At 39.8% G+C, this 26,463-nt stretch overlaps 2 protein-coding genes across 2 annotated transcripts; one reads left to right on the top strand and one right to left on the bottom strand.

Annotated features, from left to right (window-relative positions):
• Positions 1–6,928: 6,928 nt before the first annotated feature.
• On the bottom strand, positions 6,929–7,894 carry LOC129339283 (olfactory receptor 6F1-like). The gene has a single exon (XM_054993872.1). It carries the CDS (start codon positions 7,892–7,894, stop codon positions 6,929–6,931), a length of 966 nt encoding a protein of 321 aa, XP_054849847.1.
• Positions 7,895–18,160: 10,266 nt separating this feature from the next.
• On the top strand, positions 18,161–22,532 carry LOC129339282 (olfactory receptor 6F1-like). Its single transcript, XM_054993871.1, has 2 exons — positions 18,161–19,072; positions 22,377–22,532. The coding sequence occupies exons 1-2, from the start codon at positions 18,161–18,163 to the stop codon at positions 22,530–22,532; spliced, it is 1,068 nt and encodes a 355-aa protein (XP_054849846.1).
• The last annotated feature ends 3,931 nt before the right edge of the window (positions 22,533–26,463 follow it).

Below are 26,463 nucleotides of genomic sequence, written 5' to 3'. Positions count from 1 at the left end.
GAGATCCAATCCAGATGTTTGGCTTGTAGGGAAAAAAAAGTGTTCCCCTCTGACCAACAAAAAAGGGTATACTGGGATTATGGGACCTGGATGAACAAAAGCCATGTGGCATGGGAGATGTGGCATGAAGGGGATGGGACAAAATTTAAGCTGTTTGGATCCAACCAGCCTGAAATGTACATAGCAAGCACTTGGTTTATATTATCAATACTAGAGACGTGCATTATGAAAATCACAAGCTGTAAAAATCATGAATATAACCATTTCCAAGTCTTACATATGACCTTTTGGAATAGAAATTCTAGTCCTTGCTGCTTAGTAGGCATAAACCCCTCCCTGAAAAATATCTGTGAGGTTTTTTTTTTTTTTGCATGTTCCAGAATTTACCAGTAAAGCAACATGCACTCAGTTTGAATTCGTACTAATTTCCACAGAGCACTCTCAGCCAATCCCAAGTGGCAGAGAACTACCATTCTCATTCCCCCATTCCCTACTCCCCTCTTCACCCCTCCTTGTAGGCTGGAGAGAGACTTTTCCCCCTTGTAAAATTAGAAGTGCCTTGATTCTCCAGGCCCATAGAATTTCAAACCCTTTGCCTAATTTACTTGAAACTTGAGGGTTCTTTCAAAGATGAGCAGAAGACTCTATGGCAATTTTGGTGACATTTGGTTGAAAAACAACTCCAGCTCCTCCACAACCCCAGGAGTCACTCATAAGAAATAATGGAATAATGGAAGTACAACAATGGTGGAGACGGGAGGGTGCAGCTGCTGTCAAAGCTAATTTTAGGAATTATTGAAGAGAACTTAGTGTGGCTGTGCAGAGAGGGGCCTACTTTAGTAGTCTTTACTCCCACCCCCTCTGCTGCCCTTTGTTTAATCTTCTTGAAATTTAAGAATTCTTCAGATTAGAGGGAGGACTGTTTTTTTTTTAAAAAAATAGCTTTTATTCAAAATTTCAACGTAATTATAAAACATACATTTGAAAAAGAAAACTGACTAAGTAGCAATATACAAAACAGAAAAAAGAGAGAATAGAAGAAAAAGAAAAAGAGAGGGGAAAGAACTGCAAAGTAAAAACCACAAAGAGATTGAGAGAAAAAAACCCAGAAAATCTAATAAAATAAAATAAGAAAGAGAAGGAAAATCTAAATAATTTTCCATTTGAAGAAACCGAAAGCTGATACTTATTCTAGATTGAATTTAACTTTTACACTTAACTATCTCTCCTTTTTTCCTAATCTTCAAAAGCACTTATCATTAATTCTTCTCATGCTGTTTCAAGCATAAAGTCCGTAAGAGGTTTCCATATGATTAAATATTTACCCAAAGTCTTTTCTGATTAGAGGGAGGACTGTGTTCTGTGTGTATTTTATATAAGAAATGTCTGAAAAAGAGGAGCTTTGCTTTAGCAGAAGGAACCTTGCTGTGGTGGAAGAGGCTTGTTCCATTGAAGGATGCTTGACAACATTATTATTATTTGTAACATGATCATGGATTAACATATTGTTTTATTTTGGTGTTGATTTTTAGTTTTGTGATGTAGTGCACAACTAAAAAACTAAGCTGCAACAAAAGGACCACTTTTTTGTCCCAATAAAATCCTCCTTGAATTTCACTGTGGGAGAAATTTTGTGGCAGCACTAAAATGTAAGGGGTGACATATGATTTTTGGTTTTATTGCAAGAAGAGTTCCATACAATGATGAGTTGAGTCCTACCAGCTTTTCTGCTCTGTCTTTCTGGATTTTTCTCTTCACTGTAGCCTCCATCTGGTGTACGTTTGTCCCTACAGATCCCATGATCCATGACATAGTCAAAAGGTGACCAAAAGGCCCTTTATCCCCCTTTTGCCAGCAGAAATGCTGATAGGATCTAACTGATAATCTTCATGGATTTTATTATTCAGAGGAGGGAAAAGATCTTCTAAAGTGGAACATGTCATCAAAGCATACTGGTACAAATTTAGAATGCAGTTGAACACCAATGGAAATACTGCCGTTGACTTCAGACTTCATCCTTATTAACATTTCATGCAAGGTGTGCAGTACTTGGATCCACAGATAATTATGAACTCAGTGATGGCATTGAATTATTGAAATTTAGGCTCACCAAAATGTCATTGGTTGCAGTCCCATCTCTATTATGGATTGGCAATGCAAACTCATGCAATGTTACTCCCTTTATTTCAATGGGTTTAGGCTGGAGTAACTCTGCACAGGATTGCACTCTTAGCAAAGTAAGAAAAATAGCAAAATAACACAATCCAAAAACAACTTATTCAGTTCAGCATAAGTATTTATCTTTGTAACACAGCCTGCAATTTCCCATCTTTATACAATCAAAGTTAAGCTTCTCTGTTGCAGCTGATTTCAACACATTTACAGTGTAGCCCTAGGTGCAGTCCGTCTACAACCATGGACTGAGAAAAATGTAATGCTTAGGATGGCACTTTAAAACACATTATTCTTAACTTAGAGGAGCATATCTCCTTTCAAAAATACATGTAGAACATTAAGACAAGTTTGTTTACCTATATATTTAAGTTGTAAGGAATCCTTCCGGAATGGGTAAATCTTTGTCATTTGTTTCACTTGTTTTCTAAGGGCAACTGTGAACCAAGAGCAAAGTTTCATCTCTATGCAATTCAACTCAACCATAGATATGTTTCTTCTAGCTTCTGTTAAGAGAAAGCACAATCTGAGAAATGACATTTCAAATAAGTCAAATGTTGGGTCTTAATTATAATTAACTCCTCAGAAACTCTTGGGGGCATAAGCACTAACAGATTAATAGATGTTCATCTTATTTTCAGTGCTTTCCCTCAGGATAATTCTTCCCATCCTATTATGCCAATTATTAATAAGTCTGCAAGGATATCTGGGAGTGGCATGTAAGATAATGGCCCATTATGTTAACATAATTTTTCTCTCCTAATCCCTTCCTTCTCTTCTAACTGCCTTTGACTCTCTACAGAATGTATGAAACATATTTATATTTTCCAGATGCTATCTTCTGGAGTGAAGTCCACTGAGTACAGGGGGTCAGGTCAATTACCCCATTATGGTCTACACAGTTTAGGGCTATGGTCCTGTATTCTGTGTAATTTAATTTAATTTAATTCATTAAATTTCTAACCTGCCATCCCCATGAATGGCTCAGGGTGGGTAAAAATGTTATTAAACTACAACAAACAATGAATAGAGTATCAATACAAAGTATGAAATTCAGTTTAAAAACAAAAACATATCAAACAATGGCAAGGCTGTTAAGACGACATCTCTTCAGCAATCAGAGGGGGTATGGCAAGCAGGTCATAGATGTTTCAGATAACTGTTACCCTTGAGTCCTTCAGTTCTCGTGCATATGGTGTCCAATAGGGGTGTGCAGTCTAGGTCCAGGATTTCAGGAAAAGCTAGATTTTTGCAGATATGGTCAAATTTGGCTTTCTTAGATCACAATAGAGAATCCCTAATCCAATCCAGGTACCCAGATATAGACCTTTGAATTAATCTAAGTAAAATCTGGTTAATTCAGGATACTTGAATGGCTGTTTCTCTTACTGTTTCCCTGCAAAGAAACAGCTGTTCTATCTTTTTTGTGAGGGAGGGGGGGTTTATTTTTCAATCTAATGCCACCAAATTTGCAGGGAACCTATCCCCCCACCCCCAAGGCTGCCTGATTCAGATTAGGACAGTGGTGCAAATGGAAAAAGGCTTTCAGCTTTCCTATCTATACTTTTTTCTGAGATTAAATGAACAATTGGGGGAGGGGTGGCACTACTAGTCATATTGGGAAAATCCAAATGAGCACATAAATTTCCGCAAAGCAACACAGGTTTACCCAATATATTGGTTTTTTTCAGCCTTATATTTATCAAATGAGAGATATCCTTCCACTAATTTAACCTAGTATCTAAGATGTTTCAACCCTCTGGAGGTATCCCCCCCCCACACACACAAATAATAGTTAGCGATACAAAATTTGCAAAAAGCATTTTTTGAAAACCTGAGATCTTAAATTTGAAGCTCATCCAACTGCACTACAGGCGACACACCCTGAAGAGAACAGACATATTTTATTTTGGAAACTACATATGTCTCACACATATATGTTCACTAAGGCTGTACACACTAAAACCAATAATGTAACTTATGGAAGATTAACAAAACCCATTTCTGAGACCTTAAATGGACAATCATACTGACTGCATTGCAGTTAGCTTCTTTATATTTTGTGGAGTGGCTTCTGTTAGAGTGAAATATTTATTATCTAAGTCACCTGAGGGCCAAGCTACAAGTGACAAATGACACTTGAACAGCAAGTGTATTTCTCTCTGTTCACTGGCCCTCCACTCAATCCACTTGCCATTCAAGTGACATTCGTCACTTGTAGCTTGGCCCTCAGTGTCAGGAAGATACAAATCCATGGTTTGGATCCTGGCAGTGCAATCCCAAGCACAGTTATCACTTTATAATCCCATTCACTTCAATGAATATAGACAGGTAACTCTGTTTAGGATTGCACTGTAAGCCTTGCTTTTGCTGTACCGAGCCATTTTCCATCATGGATGCAGTCCTCTGCTATGGAGCGCAATCCTCCTCTGGTAGGAACTTCCACTTACACAGTGCTACCGTTTTCAAAACAGAAGGAAGAGTTAGGATCCCAGCCCAAGTCATAGGCAGCCCTCTTGTTTCTCCAGGGCCTTGATGTGTGATGTGTTGTTTTTTAAAGCTTGATGTGTAATAGCAGTTCCTGGATTAAAACTCTTGGTCAAGCCACATACAAGAGTTAGCCCTATGAGAAAGAATATCTATCTATATGCATGCACAATGGGGGCCATCCTTTCCCCCAGCAGAGATTCTGACAGCTGAACCACTCACCAACCCTCTCTTCTAAGACTACTCCTATTCCTGCCACCCTGCTCTTTTCTTCACTTCCAATGGCACAAGTCTTGATGATAAGAAAGAGGAGCAGAACTACAGTCTTTCCCAGCTTTCTCCTCTTGCCTGAGTCAGGTGACCATTCCCACCATTCTTGTTTAGTGCATTGGATTGATATGGCAACTCAAAATGCCATTTGAACTTTATGGAATTGTTTTGTGATGTCTCTATGGATGTTACTGTCCAGGGTGAGGGGGTTTCTCCATTTGTTTAACCAAACTGGGTATTTGTACAAATGTAGGGTCCAGTTCCAGACTTTTAATTATGTAGTGTGGCTGGGTAGTGTATTCATTTGTGGACTGGGTTGGATCTGCTCAATGTCTACCCTTTGGTTATTAGATGTAAGGACATATGTTTATTACTTATTTGCATCATAAATTATGGAGACCCTTCAAATAATATGATTCCAACTTGAGACCCAGTTTGGTGTTGTGGTTAAGAGAAGCAGGACTCTAATCTGAAGAAATGAGTTTTATTCTTCACTACTCTGCTTGAAGCCAGCTGAATGTCCTTGGGCCAATCACAGCTCTCTCAGAGCTCTCTCAGCCCCACCTATCACACAGGATGTCTGTTTGTGGGGATAATAATAACATTGACTTTGTAAACTGGTCTGAGTGTGGCACTAATCTATTCAGAAGAGGAGTATATAAGCACAAGGTTGTTGTTATTATTGTTGTTGTTGATGATAATGGTATACATTTTATTTTGGCTCTTTCAAATGTACATTTCCAATATAAATATGAATTGCTTGAAAAAGATACAATATATGTACACAGTACAAAAAAAATTATAAATCCAACAATGAAAAGTGGATAGAAATCGAAATGATTTTTTTAAACAAAAGAAACATTTGTTCCTCTAGATCATAACTAGAGCATAGTCTGTAGATAAAAGGGGCACAATTTCAGTCAAAGAATTCACTAGCTGGTGTATCTGTGGATGCGATGCAGGCAGCTTTTTTGTTCCATCTCACCCAATGGTACTCCTTACAACAGATGAGCTTTTGCTGTGGGGCTCATCTCTTCTGCATATTGAAGACCAATCTTTTCACAGAGCCCTTACACACAGAGAAGTGTTAGTGATACAGGAAATGAGTGCTGCAACAGAAGAAAAACTCTGCAGTGGCTGGAACAATGTTATAGGATCCAAACTGTAAGCTTGTGTGCCATAGTGTTTCATTTCAGTTTAAGATATTTAAGTTTAAGAAATTCAGTTTAAGAAATTTTTTCACATTGTTATTGATAATACAGAAGACTGGATCCTACCAGCTTTTCTGAATGTGGTGTGTTGGGGGGAGGATTTTGTATATTGAAAAGGTGTACGGGGGATCATGGAACTTACATGGACAAAAGCCAGGCAGGACAGTAGCTGCAGTAAAGAGGAGAATTGAAGATAGACCAAAAAAGATGGTAGAATTCAATCCTAAACTGCTTATTTGGGATTGGATGAGTACTGTGGTAGACAAAATGATTGCTGTATTCCGGCAGTTCGTTCATACACAGTTTCTGTAATCCTAAGAACAAATCTGTGGCAGTAAATCAGAAATAAATCTAACTTCTTAGTATACCTACATAGGATTTCTCTTTGTTAGGCAAATATGCTTAATTTCTAGATTTAAAATATATATATATGTTTTGATCAGTTTTCTAGAAACACCACCATCTGCAGTTGAAGTACTTCCAGTCATCTGTGGTATGTGAAGACAACATGATGTTCTTCAGTTATGAGACAAATGCATTCTGTACCTTCTCAGGTACATATCCGACTATACTTTCATCCATATCCTAGCATTTATGCCAGGGACAAGCCCCTGTGAATCCTGGCACAATTAGAGCCCTCCAGAGTCCAAACATTCTCTGACATTGCATAGAACAAGGCAGTTGTTTTGCCTCAGAGATGTACTAGAAATTTGTGGAGCTGTCAGTGATACTAGATAGATTTTCCTAAAGAGCTTAGCATCCTGTTTAACATAGATATAGTGTGTGTCTCACTTGTTGTCCTTATGTTTTCTGTCAAACAAAGTCAAAGTTGTGCTTCTGAATATGCTCCTCAATGCTTCTTTCACCTCAGTATTCCGAAGTGTGTAAATGAAAGGATTTAACAAGGGTGTGACAATAGTATTTAAGATGGTGACTATTTTGGTCAGTTCCAAGGAGCTCTGCTTAAAAGGTATGACATGCAGAAAAATGATGGAACCATACCATATAAGCACCACTGTGAGATGGGAGGAGCAGGTGGAAAAAGCCCGTTGTCGACCTTGAGCAGATGAGATCTTTAATATTGTGGAAATAATATAAACATAGGAGATCATGGTTGTGACACAAGAGCCCAGGATGACGACAAAGGCAATAATAAACCACACGATATGTATTGTGTAGGTGTCCGTACAGGAAAGAATTATCCAAGGATCAATGTCACAGAAGAAATGATTGATAATATTGGAGTCACAGAAGGTCAACCTAGTAATAAGGAAGGCTGGCAAAGACATAGCCAGGAAGCCACATATCCAAGCACTTAAAGCCATTTGGAGAGACAATGTTTTAGACATGATGGTGTTATAATGCAGTGGGTGACATATGGCCAAATAGCGGTCATAAGCCATGACAGCAAGCAGAAAACATTCTGCGCATCCTAAGGAGAAAACAAAGTACATTTGTGTGATGCAGCCTATGAAGGTGATGGTTTTATACTGCGACACAAGGATTGCTAAAGTCTTGGGAACTAGGGCAGTTGAGTACCATATCTCCAGAAAGGAAAGATTGCCGAGGAAGAAGTACATGGGGGTGTGCAGCTGTTGTCTGCTCTTCACCAAAACTATGATGGCTACATTTCCAAAGATTGTGAGTATGTACATAAAGAAGAAGAACATGAAAAGGAAGATCTTCAGTTCAACAGACCCAGGGAATCCCAGAAGGATAAATTCCTTCACACTGGAGCCATTTCTGTCTTTCATCAAAACGAAGAGGTTTGCCTGTCAAAACATTACTCATGAGAACCAAGTATTTAAGAGTGAAATTTATGTTTTCATATTACCTGTATTTCGAGAAGTGAACACACTTTTACCATAAACTAAATCATTTACAAATTAAAATATAACCCTAACATTTTTACTACATGATACTACTATTTTGCATTTAAGAATTGCTTGCCGTTTTGACCATAAAAACTCTCCTTTATGAAAATCAAAGATATGAGTCTTTATTTCCATGTATTTTTATTTACCTATATCAGTTTTTCCCTATGAAATGTACGCTTTTCTCAACAGTATTTGTCAGTCAATAATCCAACATTATACAACACTGTGAGCTGGATCCTACCAGCTTTTCTGCTCCATGTTACTCAATTCCACTCCCTACTGTAGTCCCCCATCCTACATGGATTTTGCATTATTATTCCTGATATAGCCTTTTATCTTATATACTAAAAGCTAATTGGCCTTGATCTGTGAATACTCAAATCTGGAGATTGGAGACATAAAAAGACAAGACAGATCTTTCTACATACATGAAAAATGCCTCAGGTTTGCAGAAAAATCCAAAAACTTTTTTTAAAAAAAAAAAAATTAAGAAAAGCCCTGATTGATGAAAGGAGCTCTGTGGCTTTAACCAGATGCCTTTAGTGGCTGTTGCTAGGCAACTATAACAGTTCAGTCAATATTTCACATTTGGTTGCTGTCAATAAAAGGCAGAGAGAAGAAGCAAGTCCTGTCCTAGGGCTCTTTTGGCTTTTGAAAGAGGACTCATTGAGCCAGATCCAGAATCAACCACTCGGTGTAATGATATCATGCATCTGGCATGGCTAACCCAGGACCAGCCACTTGCTCTTGCTCAACAGCAGCCTCCCTCCTCCCCCATCTAGATTCAAATCACTACTCTGCTGTGGGCCAGTCACATACTCTCAGCTTAACCTACCACTCAGGGTTGTTGTGAGGATAATATAGAGTCAGGGAGAATGATGAGGTTTGGATCCCCATTGCAGAGAAAAGCAGTATATAAATGAAGTCAATTAATAATAGATATAAATGAAGACTGGGGCTGGGAAGATAAAAGGTAAGTTGTTTATTGGGTTTAAAGGAGAGGAGGATGTAGGTGAGCATATGGAGGCTGCCAGGAGAAGGGAAAGAGGAAATTGTGTGGGAAAGGGGATACAGGGGGAAATGAGGTACCCCTGCAAGTCCTTGCAAGTTCCCTACCATCGAACTGGCTCTGGCTCAGCTGACATCATGTAACTGGGTCATAAGGGAGGGGGAGAGCAAAAGGTGATGATAATGGACAGAAAAAGGTGGGTGAGAAAGAGAGAAGGAAGAAGGAAAATGGGGAGAGGCCATGGTGAGGCCAGAAAAGGCAAAGAGGACATGGTGAGGGAGGAAAAAATTAGACACCCTCACAAATCCTTGCAGGTCCCTCACTTGTGTATACTATTAATACAAATTAAGAGCATTTGATATATACATTCTATATAAAAACTGTACCATCAATGGAGGAATTGCTTGGGTATCGGAGTCATTGAGTAGTTGATCTCCAAAAGCTTCACATTTTAAGACTTGCCAGACTGAATAGGCAGGAACCCAATTTGGCTTTGTTGCTGCAGATTAGCTGTTGGCAAAATTGGCCACAGTCTCATGTCTTCATTTCAGGGCAAGCTTGATAGAATCATATATTGCTTTTTTGTTTGCAAAATGCAGAACTGCATCAGTAATGCACAAGAGGATGTGATGCAATTTAGTTAAATGAACTGAAACTGAAAATTAATACTATGCCTAGTATTAGCTTTAGAAATTATCCAAATTAAACCAGAATGCTTGAAGAATGAAAAAGGACAGAGTGAATCCAATAATCAGTAAGTTTTTGATATTGATGTATCATTCATTACTATGCAAAAATTAGTAAGGCTTGCCTGATTGTCCTATTGAAATTAATGTAATTTAACAGTGCCTAAGTATTGCTGTACCATTCCCTCAGTAACTATAAATGAAGAGAATAATAATCTTACCGTTCTATAATTGTTGAGAATAAATGAATGAAAACAAAACTCTAGATACTGTTCCAAATATTTTAAAAAAACATTCCAGGCAGATAAAAGATGGTAAAAAGTATTTGATATAGTTATCTTCACAAAAAGCTGTACTTTTCACAACTTCCATAAAACACACAGCTTCCAAGTAAGTACCCTTCGGCACTTGGAAGTAACCATTTCAGTACATTAATCTTTTCTATGAGCGCTTCAGTATCCCATACCATAAACTCCAAACATTGCGCACTTTGCCAGTGATGAAACCTATTATTTTACATTAAAGTCCCAGAAGAAAAGTCCAGAGAGATTCATAAACTCTAAGTAAATTTAGTATCTATTTCTTCTTTTATCATTAAGCCATAAGAGGTGTTTTTCTTTATTTTAACAAAGAGCTAGTGATGTTTTGAGGAGCATATTTTTACTCCCTTGGGAAGATGAGTAGTCTCACTTAAAAACTCCAATTTTACTTCATTTCCCCAGTCAGTTCAATTTTTATTTTTTAATATTTTAATCCAACTTAGTGCGCATCAGAAATACTTGGGTGATGTGTATATGCTAGATGTATATGAGATATGAAAGGAAATTATAGCTGGGTAAATAATCTATATATATAAAGACAAGTGTCCTGACTGACTCATCGTCATCCAGCCCAAACCCTTGGACCTAGAAACATGAAATTTGGGAAGAACATTCCTTTCATGATGTAAACACCAATTAGGGGATTTTAAGAAATTCATCCCCTAAGGGGGTTAAAAAGGGGTAAAATGTGTTTTCCCATAGGGATAAGCTTCCCTGTGTGGCTGGCAGGTTGCTGCCTGCTTCCCCCGCCACCACCCACCACCAGCTTGGCCACTCTTCCCAGATTGGGCCACCCTTTCAAGGTCATTTGCATATGTGGCCTGATTGGTCCTCACCCCCAACATTCTAAATAGTCTGCAGTTGCTATTGGGAGTCATTGAATGTGTCCTGAGGTAAAATGCACTTCCCAGTCTTCCCCTAAAAGTTCATCAGGGCCGCCAATTTCCCTGCGGGCCTGGCTTTCCTGTGTGGCTTGAAGGCTTCTTCCTGCATGCACCCCCTCTCTCTGATTGGTCAGCTGAGGAACTCTATGTTCTGAGGTAAAAATCAGGTCAAGGGAACTGCAGATAGTTGAAGAAAGACAGTACAAGACTCCTGAATAGGAATTTTATATAAAAGTCAGTATGACAAGTTAGTTTTTAAATGTTCATGGGGAGATGGTGCACAACCTTTCTAGGGACCATTTCAATGTGAACCTCTCACATGAACCTGCCAAAGTGCCCAGCACATCACCCCTCCCTTAGTTCACCTCGCACCTCTTGCAGCCATCACCTCTTACTGCCCTGAAGAAGCCTCCTGGCAGACGTCATGCAAGATACACTGATGCTAAAAGAAGAAAGCAACATAGAGATGCATCCCAGAAATATGCACATTGTACTCCTGTGATGCACCAAGCAGCAGTGGCCAAGTACCAGCAAGATCACCCCAAGGTGCACAGAGTGGCAGAGTCTCTCTATGAGCAAAGCAATCCTGGAAGAGGACTAGAGAGACGCTCACTTCCATGGAAGGTGAAGGCTTACTCAGGCATGGCATATGATCCTTCGCCACCTTCAAGCTGCCTCTTAACCTCATCCATGCAGAAACACCCCAGTATCTCAAAATAAAGTAACATGGCCCAAGTGCTGCAGAACTGTAAGCTCATTGTTTGGGATGAGAGCACCATGGCACACAAGGGGTGCTTTGAGGCACTGAGCATAACTCTCAAAAATGTCAGGGGCAGCAAGAGAGTGATGGGGGGAGTCACCGTCCTGCTGGCTGGAGAGACTTCTGGCAGACTGCCTGTAGTCCCAAAGGGAACTCAAGCTGATGAGGTTACCATGTATGTCAAGACCTCATATCTGTGGTCCCTCATCAAGAAACTCTCACTAAGAAAGAACATGAGGGTATACTTGAGAAGGGAGTTGTCCAGTAGGGACTGCTTTGAAATCCTACTAAAAATAGGGGACAGAGAGTATCCCAAGTCCAAGGGAAAGGTGACCATCCCTGAAGGCCTGGGCACAATAGTGATGACTTGTCCAGTGCTAGGGCTGGACATAGGGAACCCCCCCAGGGACACCCACCCCAGAAACAAGGCATGCAGCCTCCCAATCAAGCCGTACCACCCTTAACACTCAACCAGCCAGAAGAGGACAGACATCAAAGACACCAACAAGGACCAAGAATGCCGAAGAAGCTCCAGGTGCAGGAGGCTCAGGCAAAGCCTCAACAACAGGAAGCAGGCTAGGTGGCATCTCCTGGGTCCTAAAGACTGCCAGTTACCCAGCCAGGGCTCCAGGGCAACCTCTTTCTTCAGCCCAGGTGAAGAATAACAGCCCAGCCAGGAAGAGAAGAGGCAATGAGCAGGGACAGCCAGCCAGCACCAACTCAAGCAGCAAGCCAAAGGCAGCAAAGGAGGCACGAGGCCACGCTACCACCCAAATGCCAGCAGGAGAGATGCAGCAACACAGTAAACCAACAGACAGGCTCAAAAGGGCAGGAAGTAGCCTGGAAGAGCCAATAGCAAAGCAGCACAGGTGTGGCTGCCTAAGGCAACAGCTAGGTTTTTAGGGGCAGGACTAGGAGGTGGAGGCTGGGACTGGTGAAGGGATCCCCCCCCCCAAGCAGGGGAGGAGAGTAAGGAGTTAGATGAGAAGTGTGGTGAGACAGGAGTATCTTGAGAAGGCAATGATGGCAATTAAAGAGGCAGTGGCTGACCCCAAACCAAGAGGTGCTGCCAACCCAGAGGGGAGAGTGTCACATGACCCTAGCAGATTTAACAGCCATGAAATACCCTGATATCTCCACTATCACAGAGAAACCATGGACTGGCTGTGCAAGCATGCCATTCTGATCCCCAAGAACAACAAGGCTGCCATCATTAATGAAACACAACTTTATTCTCTTGAAGGGGCAGAAATAGAATACAGACCTGTGGACTCAGTGCTGCAAATGGATAATGTTCCTCCCCCCATGGAGTTCCTCAACACACTCAGCCCTCCTGGCTTCCCAGCCCACAAGCTTCTTCTCAAAGTGAGGGTTCCAGTGATGCTGCTCCAGAACCTCAACACACCCAAACTCTGCAATGGCATCAGACTGCAAGTGAAAGCCCTCCACAGGAATGTCATCAAGGCCACATTGTTTACCAGCAGTGCTCATGGGGAGTTCATGTGCATACCACGCATACCACTCATGCCATCATATAATTTCTTCAAGTTCAAGACACTGCAGTTCTCCCTCAAGGTCTGCTTTGCTATGATGATCAACAAGTCCCAGGGTCAGGGGCAGCTACTGAAGGTGACAGGAATTGACTTGAGGTAGGACTGCTTCTCACATGGGAAGTTTTACGTAGCCTGCTCCAGAGTGAGTTCACCCAACAGCCTGGTGATCCTAGCACCTGAGGGGAAATCACCAATGTGGTCTACAAAGAGGTCCTTCAGTAGAAAAAAAAACAGTTGTACATATTTTTCATTTTATTTATTGCACTACAATCTTTTCCTTTTAAAAATCTCTTCAATAAAAGTTATATTTTGAAATTCACTTCATCAGTTTTGGGTATGAACATGCTTCGCTTTATTCAAACACCTTTGTGAAGCTCAGGTACTATGCTATTATACTACAATACCAATTTAAAAAAAAAAACTTCTCAAACCAAAATATGTTACATAACCATAAATATTATAACTGGATTTAAAGTAGTTAAATACCATAGCAAAGCATGGATATCAAGCTAGTGTAGTAATAAAATAATAAAAATCATATTAAAAATGATAAATACAAATTACATGGTTAATTGAAAAGATGTTTTAACTTGTTGGTTTTCATTTCTGTTACATTTGCATTGGAAGAAAAAACTCAAGAAATAAAGCAATAAATGTGTAGATATGTTTTTAAAAAAAAATACGTGTTTTTTTTAATAAAACAGTTCATTTTGAACAAGTTTTAGAAGTGGTTGTCTTTAATTTACAAAATTTGCATCAATGCACACACAAATAAAAGATTAAAAATCATGCTCCCCATTGACCTTTAATGACTTTAAAGTGGAAACTAGTGCAGTATAAAAGGTATGAGTTGTACTTTTGGTGATAGATTGCTTAAAATGAGCTCCATTTATCCAACATATTGCTAAAATCCCAAAGTTTACTTTTTGTTTGATCTGTGTCAGGACATTTGAAATAAGTTTGTGATGCCAGTACAACCAGAAAGGAAAACAAGGAAATCTTACATATAAAAACTTTGATAATGTCCCCCCTCCCCCCCCGTGAAGACTTCTTTGGAGATTCCTGAAGAATTAATGAACCTGTTGTGGTAAAGATGAAGTCTCAAGGGAACTTGTGCTGTAATAAAGGTTCTTCTCTCAACCATCTACCTCTCAATTCAAAACAATTGCTTGGAAGGGGTTCTGTTCTAGAGTGGATGAACGAAAATAGTAAGCCATCCAATCAATCCAAAATACTTAGAAACAGAGGGAGAATTGGTATATATAAGTTCTGTGAGTGGATGGATGGGTGAGTGAGTGAATCAAAGTGATATCATTAGGTTAGGGTAGGTGTATTGAGCCAAGAGAATGAAGGAGCAAACAGTTGGTAAGTGGCTCCATTTTCTCATTTCTCTGTGCCTAAGTTGTTTCGGAGGGTTCAAACGTTGCATTTTTTCAACAACCACAGTTCGTTCAAGAGAAGACACTGTTTTGTGTTGCTAATTGCTGTTTTCTCTGAGAAAAAATATTTACTGAAAGAGAGGGGAGATAATAAGACGACCAAATGGCATCTTCAGATTTAGGCAAAGGTTTTAATAAGGCAAGTGATCCCGTTTGAAGCCAAATCTGACACTGACACATCATCATGATCCACCAAGCTGAACATAGCACATTGATCTTATATTGCAGCCAATCAGATGATTCAGCGATAGAATTTGAAATTTGGGATATCACTCTGAACACCTGTAAAGAGGGACTGAAATTTTACCTAAGTTTAACTTGATGATCCACCTGTTTTACATGAACCCAACAAGGCCAAACACAGCCTACCAACTGTGTTCCGGACCATGTCAACTTCTTGACAATCCTGAGCTGGAACCAGCCAGCTTTATTTACTCAGTCTTTCCCAATACATTCAACAGCCTCATCCCACATGTCCCAAATATGATCCCTAGCATAAACTTAATGGAGCAGTAAGTGAGGATCCCTCCTTTCTTTTTCACCAGTAGAAAAGCTGGTTGGCTACGACCCCTGATCTAGTTTCAAAGGTGCATGTGGGCTGCAAAAATGTAGGATGATTTGATATTTGCAAAACATTAAAAATAGTTTGATCCAGCTTTGAACTTGACTAGTTGAAATGCCCATTTTTGTGTTGAATTGAGTTCTTCATCTGATTGGTTTGATGATTTTTTTGCATTTCAGAATGGAAAGCATTTTAAGTAATTCTGGATCTGTTCAGTGGTAGCCAGTGGCTGGCCGGGAATATACTGCTGATGCACACTCATAAAGTACTGTCTTACCTGAATTATATCTGTATCATCCAGCACAGGTCAAGCCTCTTTGAAAACCAATTGCATTAGTTTTATGAGCAATCTGTGGCTGCATCATAGGTAGCATTCAGCAGGATGGTGCAGGTTCAGATGTTATGGGATCAAACTACAATTGCCTGGAAGTGGTACAAGAATGTGTATATAGTTTTAAATTAATTAATATGAACATGAACCGGTTTGGCTAGGGATCCTGACTGTGTTTTCCCATCTTCAGGGCAAGGAGCAAGGGTCACTGGGTATGTGTTGGGAAAAGGGAGGTAACTGAATTTCTTGCATTGTGCAGGGGGTTGGACTAGATGACTTTGGTGGTCCCTTCCAACCCTATGATTCTAGGAGTCTATGATTCTATGCTCAGTACTGATAGTTAGGCAGGCAAAACAAGCAAGACTGGAATATTAAAGAGACAAACCACAAAATTTCCTCCCCCAAACAAACTTGAGAAGAACAAGATCTCTATATGCTATCTTTGCTTGGTCTTTTTACGCTGATCTGCTTTAAAACAATGGAACACTTCATTTTTCGTGTTCAAGCCTCATGCGATACTGTTTGTTAGATTTTTCACCACCATCCTTGTCTTTATTCATCCGGCAATCTCCCTTTCTTCTTTCAAAGCTCCTCCTCAGAACTCTTCCTTCAGCCAAGCAAATTTTAGGTCACCACAATGTCATGTAACATTTGCCTGTCTACTACTAATATGATTGATTTTGAGTGTCTCAGCCCTTGTTATGTTGACTCCAAAATGCAATAAACTTAACTGCTGGTGAAAACAGGACAAAGAGCCACATTTGAGCACCCCAAAAGGCTATGCTGGAGACTGCAGGAACCCCATGGATGAAACCCATAGGGAGTGGAGGCTGTAGTAAGGAGGAGGTAGTGTTGTTAAGAGGAACTATCCAGTTTCTCCATGAAATTCCACAATTTGTCTTTCCCTCCTTTTAGGAATTTGGAGTTGTTTTGAATCAATTCCATTTCGATCAGAAAAGAAATCTGAAGAAAAGGAGGGGCAGTAAGAGAAGTTCTACAGAGTTTCAGAATTTCCTTCTGCAGATAATCAGAAGCATGCCATGTCTTCCCAAACCTTCCTACCCTCTTGCTAAAGTATACATTGTGGTGTATAACATGCATATAAAAAAACAACCCTGCAAGGGCTGAAGTTACAAAAGTGTACATAGATTTGTGACAGAAAACTACAAGAAACCAAAGAGAAATTAAAGAGAAATTATTTTGGAAGGAGGAATCAATGGCTGTAACTTTAAAAGGTGAATCATGGGAGGGGGGATGAAATTCCACTCCCCATAATGACACTAGAAGGAGGATTGGGCAAGACTGAGTGCAAATGCTGCCTAGTTCCCACAACTGAATTCAACTTCAGTTCTCCCTTGTTTTGATCCATTATTTATTTTTTTGTTTTTCTGTGCTGAATTTTTTCTCACAAAATGCACAGAATGCGTCATATTATTTGTGCCATCAAATAATGTATTATCCAGCACAACAGAGAAATACGTAGTATACATATAATTAGCATACATAATAGGGTGGATCCTACTATTCCACTCAATTAAGGAGCTTTCCTTCAGGAGAAGGAGACCTCCTCCCAAGGAAGACTGTCTTCCCCTAGATAACCCTCTTCCACTGGAAGATGGCGCCTTCCTCCAAAGGAAAGATCCACACTTAATAGTAGGAGGCAACCCTGTTTGTGCAAATACATTGCACAAAAACAGAACCCAAAGCAAAAATCAACAATTGATCCTGTTGATTAAAATATGAATGAATATAAAAATAAACTAAATGGGGATATTTACCCATCCCAATTATCAGCCAATTCTGATACACATTATATTCCATTGTTTTATTAAAATAAAAGTCCAGTGGCACTGGCACCTTGAAGTCTAACATTTTAACACCTTAACATCTTTAAGATGCCACTGGACTTTTTATTTTATTTTGCTGTAACAGACTAATATACCTACCCCTTTGAAATTGTTTTATACAATTTTCTTGCAATCTTAGTAACACTGAACCCTTCACAAAAGAAAGAGCATTAGCTCTGATGTCTGTGAATCTCCCTTGAAATTTCATGATGTAAATATATATATTGCCCTTTCACCACAATGATAAAATCTACAACCATTCATACATTTATGTTTCACTGTGGTCTACACCGCTTCATAAATTTATTAAGAGATCCAGCATTATCTGAGACAAATATATTTACAAGCTTCACATAAATAATAATCAGTTTATTAATAATACTTTGCAATAGGTTGGATCCAACCAGGTTTTCTATTGGCAAAAAGGGGAAGAGAGCTCCCTTTTGACCACCATAATGGCTCTTCAGGGGCTCACTGGGACCACAGACAAAAAACACATGCAATGAGGCTTACAGTCAATCAGGAATCAGGTGAGATGAAAACTGAAAGCTGGAAGGATCAAACCCCATTTTAAAGAAAAATATATGGACATATCTTTGCAATTTCAATAATGCAGTGTCTGTTCTACCCCAGTGAATTTTTAAGGCCAGGTGAATGATCACTGTGATTACAATAATGAATTGTTAATTCATGGCAATACCTTCTATGTATTAATTCAGCATTTTGTTTCAGCAGATGCAAGAGGGCTGAAGATGGGGGAGTACAAGGCAGGAAGACAAAATGAAACAAACATGGTGGAATTCATCCTCCTTGGCTTCCCCGGGTCTGTGTATTTACAGGTGTCCATGTTCACCCTCTTTCTTATTATGTACATCCTGACAGTTTTTGGAAATGCATCCATTGTCATACTGCTGATAACTAACCGACGCCTCCATACCCCCATGTATTTCTTCCTTTGCAATCTTTCTTTCCTGGAAGTGTGGTATACAACAGCTTCTATTCCTAAGATCCTTGCCATCTTTCTGGGAAAGAGCAGAAGCATCTCTTTCACTGCCTGTGTTCTGCAGCTGTATTTTGTTTATTCTTTGGGGACTACTGAACAGTTCCTGCTATCTGTCATGGCTTATGACCGATATTTGGCCATATGCCACCCCTTGCACTACAATACACTGATGGACATCAGTCTCTGTGGCAAGATGGCATTTGGTTCTTGGCTATGTGCATTCTTCATTGTTTCCATACCTGCCTTTCTGATTTCAAAGTTGTCCTTCTGTGGTTCCAATGTGATCAACAACTTTTACTGCAGCATTGATTCTTGGATAGCTCTGTCTTGTACAGACACCTATCTCATTGAGACAACCTGTTTTGTGATAGCCATCTTTGTTAGTATTGGGTCATGTCTGATAACTTTCCTTTCCTACTTATCCATTATCTCAACTATCTTGCACATCCCTTCCACCAAAGGACGACAAAAGGCCTTTTCCACATGCTCCTCCCATCTTGCCATTTTGATTCTTTGGTATGGTTCCGCCATCTTTCTATTTGTTAAGCCTTCTAAACAATCCTCTTTAGAAATGACCAAAGTAGTGAATGTTCTGAACACCATTGTGACTCCGTTGCTGAACCCTTTCATCTACACACTAAGAAATAAAGAGGTTAAGGATGCATTCAGACATTCATTGCAGTGGGGATGTAACAAAATACATTTTGTGTGATTTGTAGGAGCAGAGAAATAAATCTGAGCAAAACCTCAATTAAATGTTAAGGATTAGGCAGTAAATAGTCAAGTTTTTAGGAGAGTTGGATGATTCTTGAAATGTTTCACTTTCCGTGGTATACATTCACTTCCTCATTCATTTGCTTGACCTGTAGCCAAATAGATCTTGCAGGGTTTTATCAACATTTGCATAACCTGTTTGCCAAACACAGGAAGGATAACTCCTCTTCCAAACTTAATTTCACTGTGTGAAAAAGAAACACAACTTCTTTCTCCAAGTCTGGGATCCATGTAGAAAAAAGATCTGAAAATGTATTGCCGAAATATCGGTTAACTGTATCTTTGATATGTTTGTGACTTAGAGTGAGTAGCTGGTGCACTTTCAGTGAGAGCTAATATCAAGCACCTAACCCACATTTATCCTGCCAATACCATAATGAGGATCTTAAGCCAGAGTTAATATTAGGCCTATTTAGATACTCAAGACCACCAGAACTGTATGAAGCAGGCAAAAAGTTCTACTCTGCCTGAGTCAAATGGGAAACAATCCAACAATTTCCTGCAAGTTGCCAAAACAAGTAAATAATCCCACATTGCTCTTTGGAAGGGCAGTCTAGGTGGTTAGCTGTTCACAGCATATGCCTGCTTCTCTGGATTGTAACATAAACAGGCCTCTCATTTTTCCTTCTCATTGGTGAGGATACAGAAGCAGCTGATGTGGTTCCTGTCTCTGATGGCCTTGCACTCCATTCTCAAGGGGTAGGGCCAAAATGAGCCCCCTTCATTGGAAAATTTGGGCATCATTAGTGGGTGGGGGAGCTTGAACCCAGTTTGCAATAATTTCAATTGGTATCCAAAAGAGATAAGAGGCCTATTTTAAGCCCTATTGATAGATTTCCAAAGGAGTGAGGGGGGGAGAGACAGAGGGCCAAGCTACACATGACGAATGACACTTGAACGGCAAGTGGATTGAGTGGAGGGCAAGTGAACAGGGAGAAATACACTTGCCGTTCAAGCGTCATTCATCATGTGTAGCTTGGTCCTGAGGTTCCTTGTTCTAGTTTGCAACTGGGAAGGAATTTTTTTTTAAAAAGAACATAATAAAACCACACAATTCACAACTCTGGGAACTAGAAAGGATAAAAAAATGCACTTCATATACAAGATCATATTTTAATTAATTAAAAACATACTTCTTAAATGAGAAGATTTAAAGTATAGGTCTTGAAATAAGCATAAAGTTAACACTCTATTAGCATAAAATAATCAACCAAAGTTGGATTTTTGGGAAAAGAAGTGACAAAGGGAAAAAAGAATCTTGAACATTACAAAACCACAAAAGAACCCAGCATTTAAAGATTCACACCATCTATGATTGTGGCAGTGTTTTCAAATGCAATATAAATTATGTTCCATTTAGATACAGCCTTTGTGATGTCACTTGCATGGAATTTCTTTTACAAGATTTGAGTTATTAGAATAGTAAAGGAACAATGTTGTTATAAATGCTTTGTGATTTCTACAGAATATATGTTACTATCCATCCATCACTTTATTAGCATGTGTCAACATTGCCTTTGAAATCAAACATTATGAAATCAACTACTATACTGTTTCTTATTACCCTGAGCTGGAGACACATTTAGACTAAAGTTTGGGGCCAGCATATACCCATGTGTCAATCAGCACCCAATCCATTTGTATTACTTTTTAGAGTTACTATAAAAGTGCTTTCTTTCCTCCTTGATGATAACAATAATAAAAGTAATTATCTGTGACACATTTCTGTAACATCAGATTGAGTATCTAGTAAATTCATTGGAATGGACTGGGAGAAAGTGCCATTTCTTTATGTTTTAACAGACAGTTGAACATAATGTGTTTCTTTCCTTTTCCATGTATTCATTGCCATAGGGGCTGGGATGAATGAGATCCACTTTTCAATTCAAACCATATTAATTCTGGGGAACCCTGAGTATAAGGATAAAATTTTCTTTCTCTCACCTCCCATTCTAGGAAGGCAAGGACATGGGAGGGATGTTCCTCAGCAATGGTATGATATCACTTCTGAGAAAACCTTGGATGTGATGTCAGCTTCTCTAGGAATCATCAGCAATGCTATGGTAAGACCATAACGTTTTTGGTGATTACTAGAGAGGACTGACACCACTTCTGGCTTTTCCTGGAAGTGACATCAAACCATAGGCACAGTGGCATTTTTTTAAATTTTAGTTAATGATATTTATTACTTTGAAAGCAGAGGAGAGAAGCAGAATGTACAAGATATTGTTAGTAATTTACTGTGGAGAAGTTGAAGTATGCCTAAAATAAAAAAAATGGTGTTTTGATTTTTAAATGCTTTTTTAATTAAGAGAAATAAACAAATTGTGAAATTATGCATTGAAGAGTTCAAAAATTTACTGTTACTGAGCAGATATGTCAGGGATGCCACAAACTTTCTCGTGGGGAGAGTGTTCTCAAGATGAACAGCTAGTAAGGTCTTGTAGCTCCCCCCCGCCCCCCACCATGTTAGTGAGATATGACAAATTCTAGTGGTGTTAAGCTTGAGGCGGTCCCAGCAAGGCAGCATCCCTACTTCAAGTGAATGCTAGGCCTCTCTTAGTGCTGGGTGGTCATCTCCAGGTTGGGAAATTTCTGGAGGGTGCAGCTTAGGGAGGGCAGGGCTTGGTGAGGAAGCTCAGCATGATATAATGCCACTGAGTTCACCCTCCAAAACAGCCATTTTCTCTATGGGAACCAATTTCTGTAGTCTGGAGGTCAGTTGTAATTCTGTGGGCCAAGCTACAAGTGACAAATGACACTTGAACGGCAAGTGTATTTCTCCCTGTTCACTTGCCCTCCACTCAATCCACTTGCCAGGCAAGTGTCTTTCGTCATGTGTAGCTTGGCCCTCAGAGACATCTGCACTCCATCTGGAGGCTGGCAACACTGTTTAGTGTTTCCCTGTGTTTCATTTCCTAACATGAAAATAAAGCCACAGGTTAGTGGGGCTAGTCCATCTGCACCCCTTCCTCAGATAGATGTTCCTGACCACTGATGATTGAGCTCCCTGGAGGCTCTTTCTCCACCTTTTTCCCCAACATGGGTTTCCTCCTCAGTTTGTGGATGGTGAGCTGCAACTTGCTTCTTTCCTTTGTTCCTGCGTTCCGTCCAGCCACCAGCTCCTCCCCACCTGTCTGTCACTGTTTGTGCTGCCAACTTTAACCCCTGGACTTCCTTGTTGTCAAAAGGCAGACAAACAGCTTTATTGCAAAGGCTCGAGATTCACATTGACAACCTGTGTTACTCAACAGCCCCCTTCAAAGCAGACTGGGCCATGCCAGTTAAGCTCTGCCAGTGACCTCCTAGAGCGTAACTCATTTAGCAGTTGGGACCATGTAATGTAGTGTATTGGGAGTTACCTGGTATGTATGTATGTATGTATGTATGTATGTATGTATGTATGTATGTATGTATGTATGTATGTATGTATGTATGTATGTATGTTGCAATCAACTTATAACAACCCTGGCAAGGGGCTTTCAAAGCAAGTGAGAGGCACAAATGGTTTGACATTGCCTTCTTTTGCAGAGTCTTCCTTGGAACAACCCTAATTCCTTGATAGTCTTCCATTCATGGACTTCCTGTTTGGGATCCATGGAGGTCTAACGCAGCTCCACTTGCGGAGCTGACCGGACTGCCGTTTTAACCGGCCGGCGGGGTGAAAATAGCCCGCGGCCGACTGCTCTCAGGCGGGGAGCAGGCAAAGAACGCTCAAGACCCTAGGGTGAGCTAGATCTCGGACGAGGGGGGGCTCTACACAACGGGTCCCCTCCCGATCCTTGAGGTCCCACCTTGCGACGGGTCGGCTATAATCTCTGCGGCAGTTTTGGGGCCAATTCGGCTGGCATAAGACCTACATACCCAAGCTTCGATTGGGGGAAGAAGCTGAGAGGAGAACTTAAAATCGAAACAGCGATTACAACCCGAGAAAAGTGAAGAGAAGGTAAAGATCATTATCTTCTGAGACGGGACAGATTGATAAAAACAGAGAGGAAAAAAAGTAGATTTTTAAACTGCAACAGACTAGTGAAAAGGAGGGGAAGACTCGGCAGGAATTGAATTTAAAAAGAGACTAAGTTTAAAGAAGTTATTAAAGAAATGGGACTATTGTTTTGAATACCTGTGGCTTTGGAGCTGTGAGAAAAAGACACCATCGCGAGATCTGCTGTGGGAAGACGGGAGACAGGAAGTGCGTAATAACAATAGAGTGGCTGGAGAGAAGCGGCCCTTGCTGGAGGGCAGGAAGTAGGGAATCGCCATTTTTGAAAGGGGAAGGGTCGCGGCTTCAGCGGAAGAGGAAGTAGGCCATCTTGGATTACAAAATCATAGAGAAACCATAGAGAAAAGACGCCCGACATTTTGGACTCTTTAAAATTTAATTTCTATAAGAAGACCGGGACATTTAAAATAGAAAAACGTTAAATTTTACGCCACGGAGTTAAGGAAGAGAGCGGATTCGTGGGAGCGAGCTAAAGCAAGCCCCACGATGTCAAAAAAAGAGTGGCAATCGGCAATAGAAAACCTGGATAAAAACCTGGACAAAAAACTTTTAGATATGATTAAAGAACTTAAGGACACGAAATTGGAGCTGATAAAAGAGGTTAAAGAGGTTACACAGACAGTAAAATCGGAGCTGTCAGAAGTGAAAAAAGGTATGGAAACAATACGAAGTGAATTACAAGGAACGCAGCAGAGAGTTAAAACAGTAGAAGACGCGATGGAGAATTTAGCAGACACGCAACAAACAGAGATGAGATTGGTGAAGGGGAGAATGTCAGTTGCAGAAACTAAACATATGGAGAAGCAGCTACGTTTTCGTGGCTTGCCAGAAGTGGAAGGAAAGTCAGCGCAAGAACAGATGACTGAGGTGTTGGCTGAGTACCTGGGGAAGGAGGAGGAGGAAGTTGTGGCTATCCTAGATGTGGCATACCGTGTGAATTCGAGAATAGCAACCCAGAGGAAACTACCAAGAGATGTGATTGTGCAGTTTACAACACGAAATATGAAAGAGAGGATTGTGACAAAACAGTTTCAAGATCCATTGGAGATTGATGGCAAGACGATTATTATAATGAAGGAACTGCCCAGATCAGTGTTACTGGACCGGAAAAAATATAAAGTGCTAATTCAGATTTTGAAGGACATGAAAATCAGGTACAGATGGGAGTTACCGGAAGGAGTGTCCTTTGAGTTTGGAGGGGCCAAAAAACGCATCAGATCTGAGCGAGAGATGGAGCGATTTATTAAGGACAATGAAAAAGACTTACCAACAAGATCATGAGTATGGAGTGTAAAGTATTATCTTGGAATGTAAATGGACTAAACTCACCGAATAAGAGGAAAAATACTTTTCACTGGCTACTAAAACAAAAATGTGACATTGTTTGTTTGCAAGAGACCCATATCAGAAAGCAGGATGTAAAATATTTAAAATCTGGAAAACTGGGCAAAGAATTTGTAGCGGCCTCCAACAAGAAAAAAAGAGGAGTGGTGTTGTACATAAAAGAGGAGCTACAGCCAAAATTTGTTATGAGAGATGTGGAAGCTAGATTTGTAGCAGTGGAATGTATTTGGAATTTAAAGAGAGTGTTGGTAGTCGGACTTTATGCACCTAACGGTGCAAAAGAAAGCTTCTTTGAGGATTTAAGGAAGCATTTAGACGATCTTGCATATGACCAGATAATTCTTGCTGGAGACTTCAATGGAGTGACAGACTTGGAACTAGACAAAAAGACTACAACGGCACAAAAGAAAAGAGGACTATTACCAAAGCTTTTTTTTTTTATTTGATTCAACAAGAGACTCTTGAAGATGTATGGAGGAGAGAATATCCTAAAAGCAGACAGTTTACTTTTTATTCTGCAAGGCATTCTACATTATCAAGAATTGATATGATCTGGGCCTCAAAAGACTTAACATTATGGACTAAGGAGGTAGAAATAATGCCTATGGTAGGCTCAGATCACAACCCAATTATGTGGAAATTTGGAAAAAAGAGAAAAAGGAAAGCATGGAGAATAAATGAGGACTTGTTACAGGAAAGAGAGAATATGGAAATATTGAGAAGAGAGACAAAGTTTTTTATACAATACAACGTGAATAAAGAACTACCAACCAATAAAGTTTGGGATGCTTACAAGGCGGTTGTAAGGGGCATACTAATGGACTTAAATGGTAGAGCAAGAAAGAAGAAAGAGGCGAAAAGACAAGAGATTGAGGAGAAAATAAAAGCCAAAGAAATACAGCTAAAAAAGAGACCAGGGAAAAAGAAGGTATACCAGGAAATTAAAATACTTCAAGAACAGCTAACAGCAATGAGCAATAAAGAATTGGAGTGGAATCTCAAAAGACTGAATCAAAAAGCGTTTGAGGGTGCTAATAAACCTGGGAAGTACCTGGCATGGCAATTGAAGAAGAAAAGGGAAAAGAAGATAATAAATAAAATTTGCGAAGATAACAAAACGTATTTGGAGCAGGCTACCATTAGTAGAGCCTTTTATAAATTTTACGCTAAGCTGTATAATAAAAAAGAAGTAAACAAAGAATCAATAGCGTCATATTTGGAGAAAACCAAACTTCCAGAAATCTCGGAAGCTTGGAGAAATAAGTTGAATAGTGAAGTAACTGACGAGGAAATAAGTAAGGCAATACAATCTGCAAATCTAGGAAAGGCGCCAGGGCCAGATGGACTTACGGCTAAATTCTATAAGACAATGGCTAATGAACTGGCACCATTCCTAAAAGAGGTGATGAATGGGGTTTTAAGGGATCAAAGGATTCCAGAAACTTGGAGTGAAGCGAATATATCATTGATCCCAAAAGAGGGCCAATACCTGACTAATGTGAAAAATTATAGACCTATATCGCTACTCAACAATGACTATAAAATTTTTGCGAAGATATTGGCGGAGAGATTGAAGGGGTGGCTCTCGGAAGTCATAGAGGAGGAACAAGCAGGCTTTTTGCCAGACAGACAAATAAGAGACAACTTAAGGACAGTGATTAATGCTATTGAATATTATGACAAGCGTTGTGACAAAGAGGTTGGTTTCTTCTTTGTAGATGCTGAAAAAGCGTTTGACAATTTAAACTGGGACTTTATGTTTGCCACTATGGAAAAGCTACAATTGGGAGAAAGATTCATCAGAGCAATTAAGGAAATTTATAGAGACCAGACTGCAGCAATCGTGGTGAATGATGAATTGACCAAGAAATTGACGATAAGTAAAGGAACAAGACAAGGTTGCCCGTTATCTCCATTGTTGTTCATTTTAG

The sequence above is a fragment of the Eublepharis macularius genome, chromosome 12 (genome assembly GCF_028583425.1).
Source record: "Eublepharis macularius isolate TG4126 chromosome 12, MPM_Emac_v1.0, whole genome shotgun sequence".
In the NCBI taxonomy this organism is placed as follows: domain Eukaryota; kingdom Metazoa; phylum Chordata; class Lepidosauria; order Squamata; family Eublepharidae; genus Eublepharis; species Eublepharis macularius.
The sequence above is the reverse complement of the archived record's forward strand: the minus strand, read 5'-3'. Positions and strand labels throughout refer to the sequence as shown.

Bases quoted from the DNA above. Each gene is read 5' to 3' on its own strand.
- LOC129339283 (XM_054993872.1), bottom strand. From the start codon at position 7,894: ATGAAAGACAGAAATGGCTCCAGTGTGAAGGAATTTATCCTTCTGGGA.
- LOC129339282 (XM_054993871.1), top strand. From the start codon at position 18,161: ATGGGGGAGTACAAGGCAGGAAGACAAAATGAAACAAACATGGTGGAA. The intron at 19,073-22,376 runs GCATTCAGACAT...TGTTGTCAAAAG, and splicing joins GAAATAAAGAGGTTAAGGAT to GCAGACAAACAGCTTTATTG.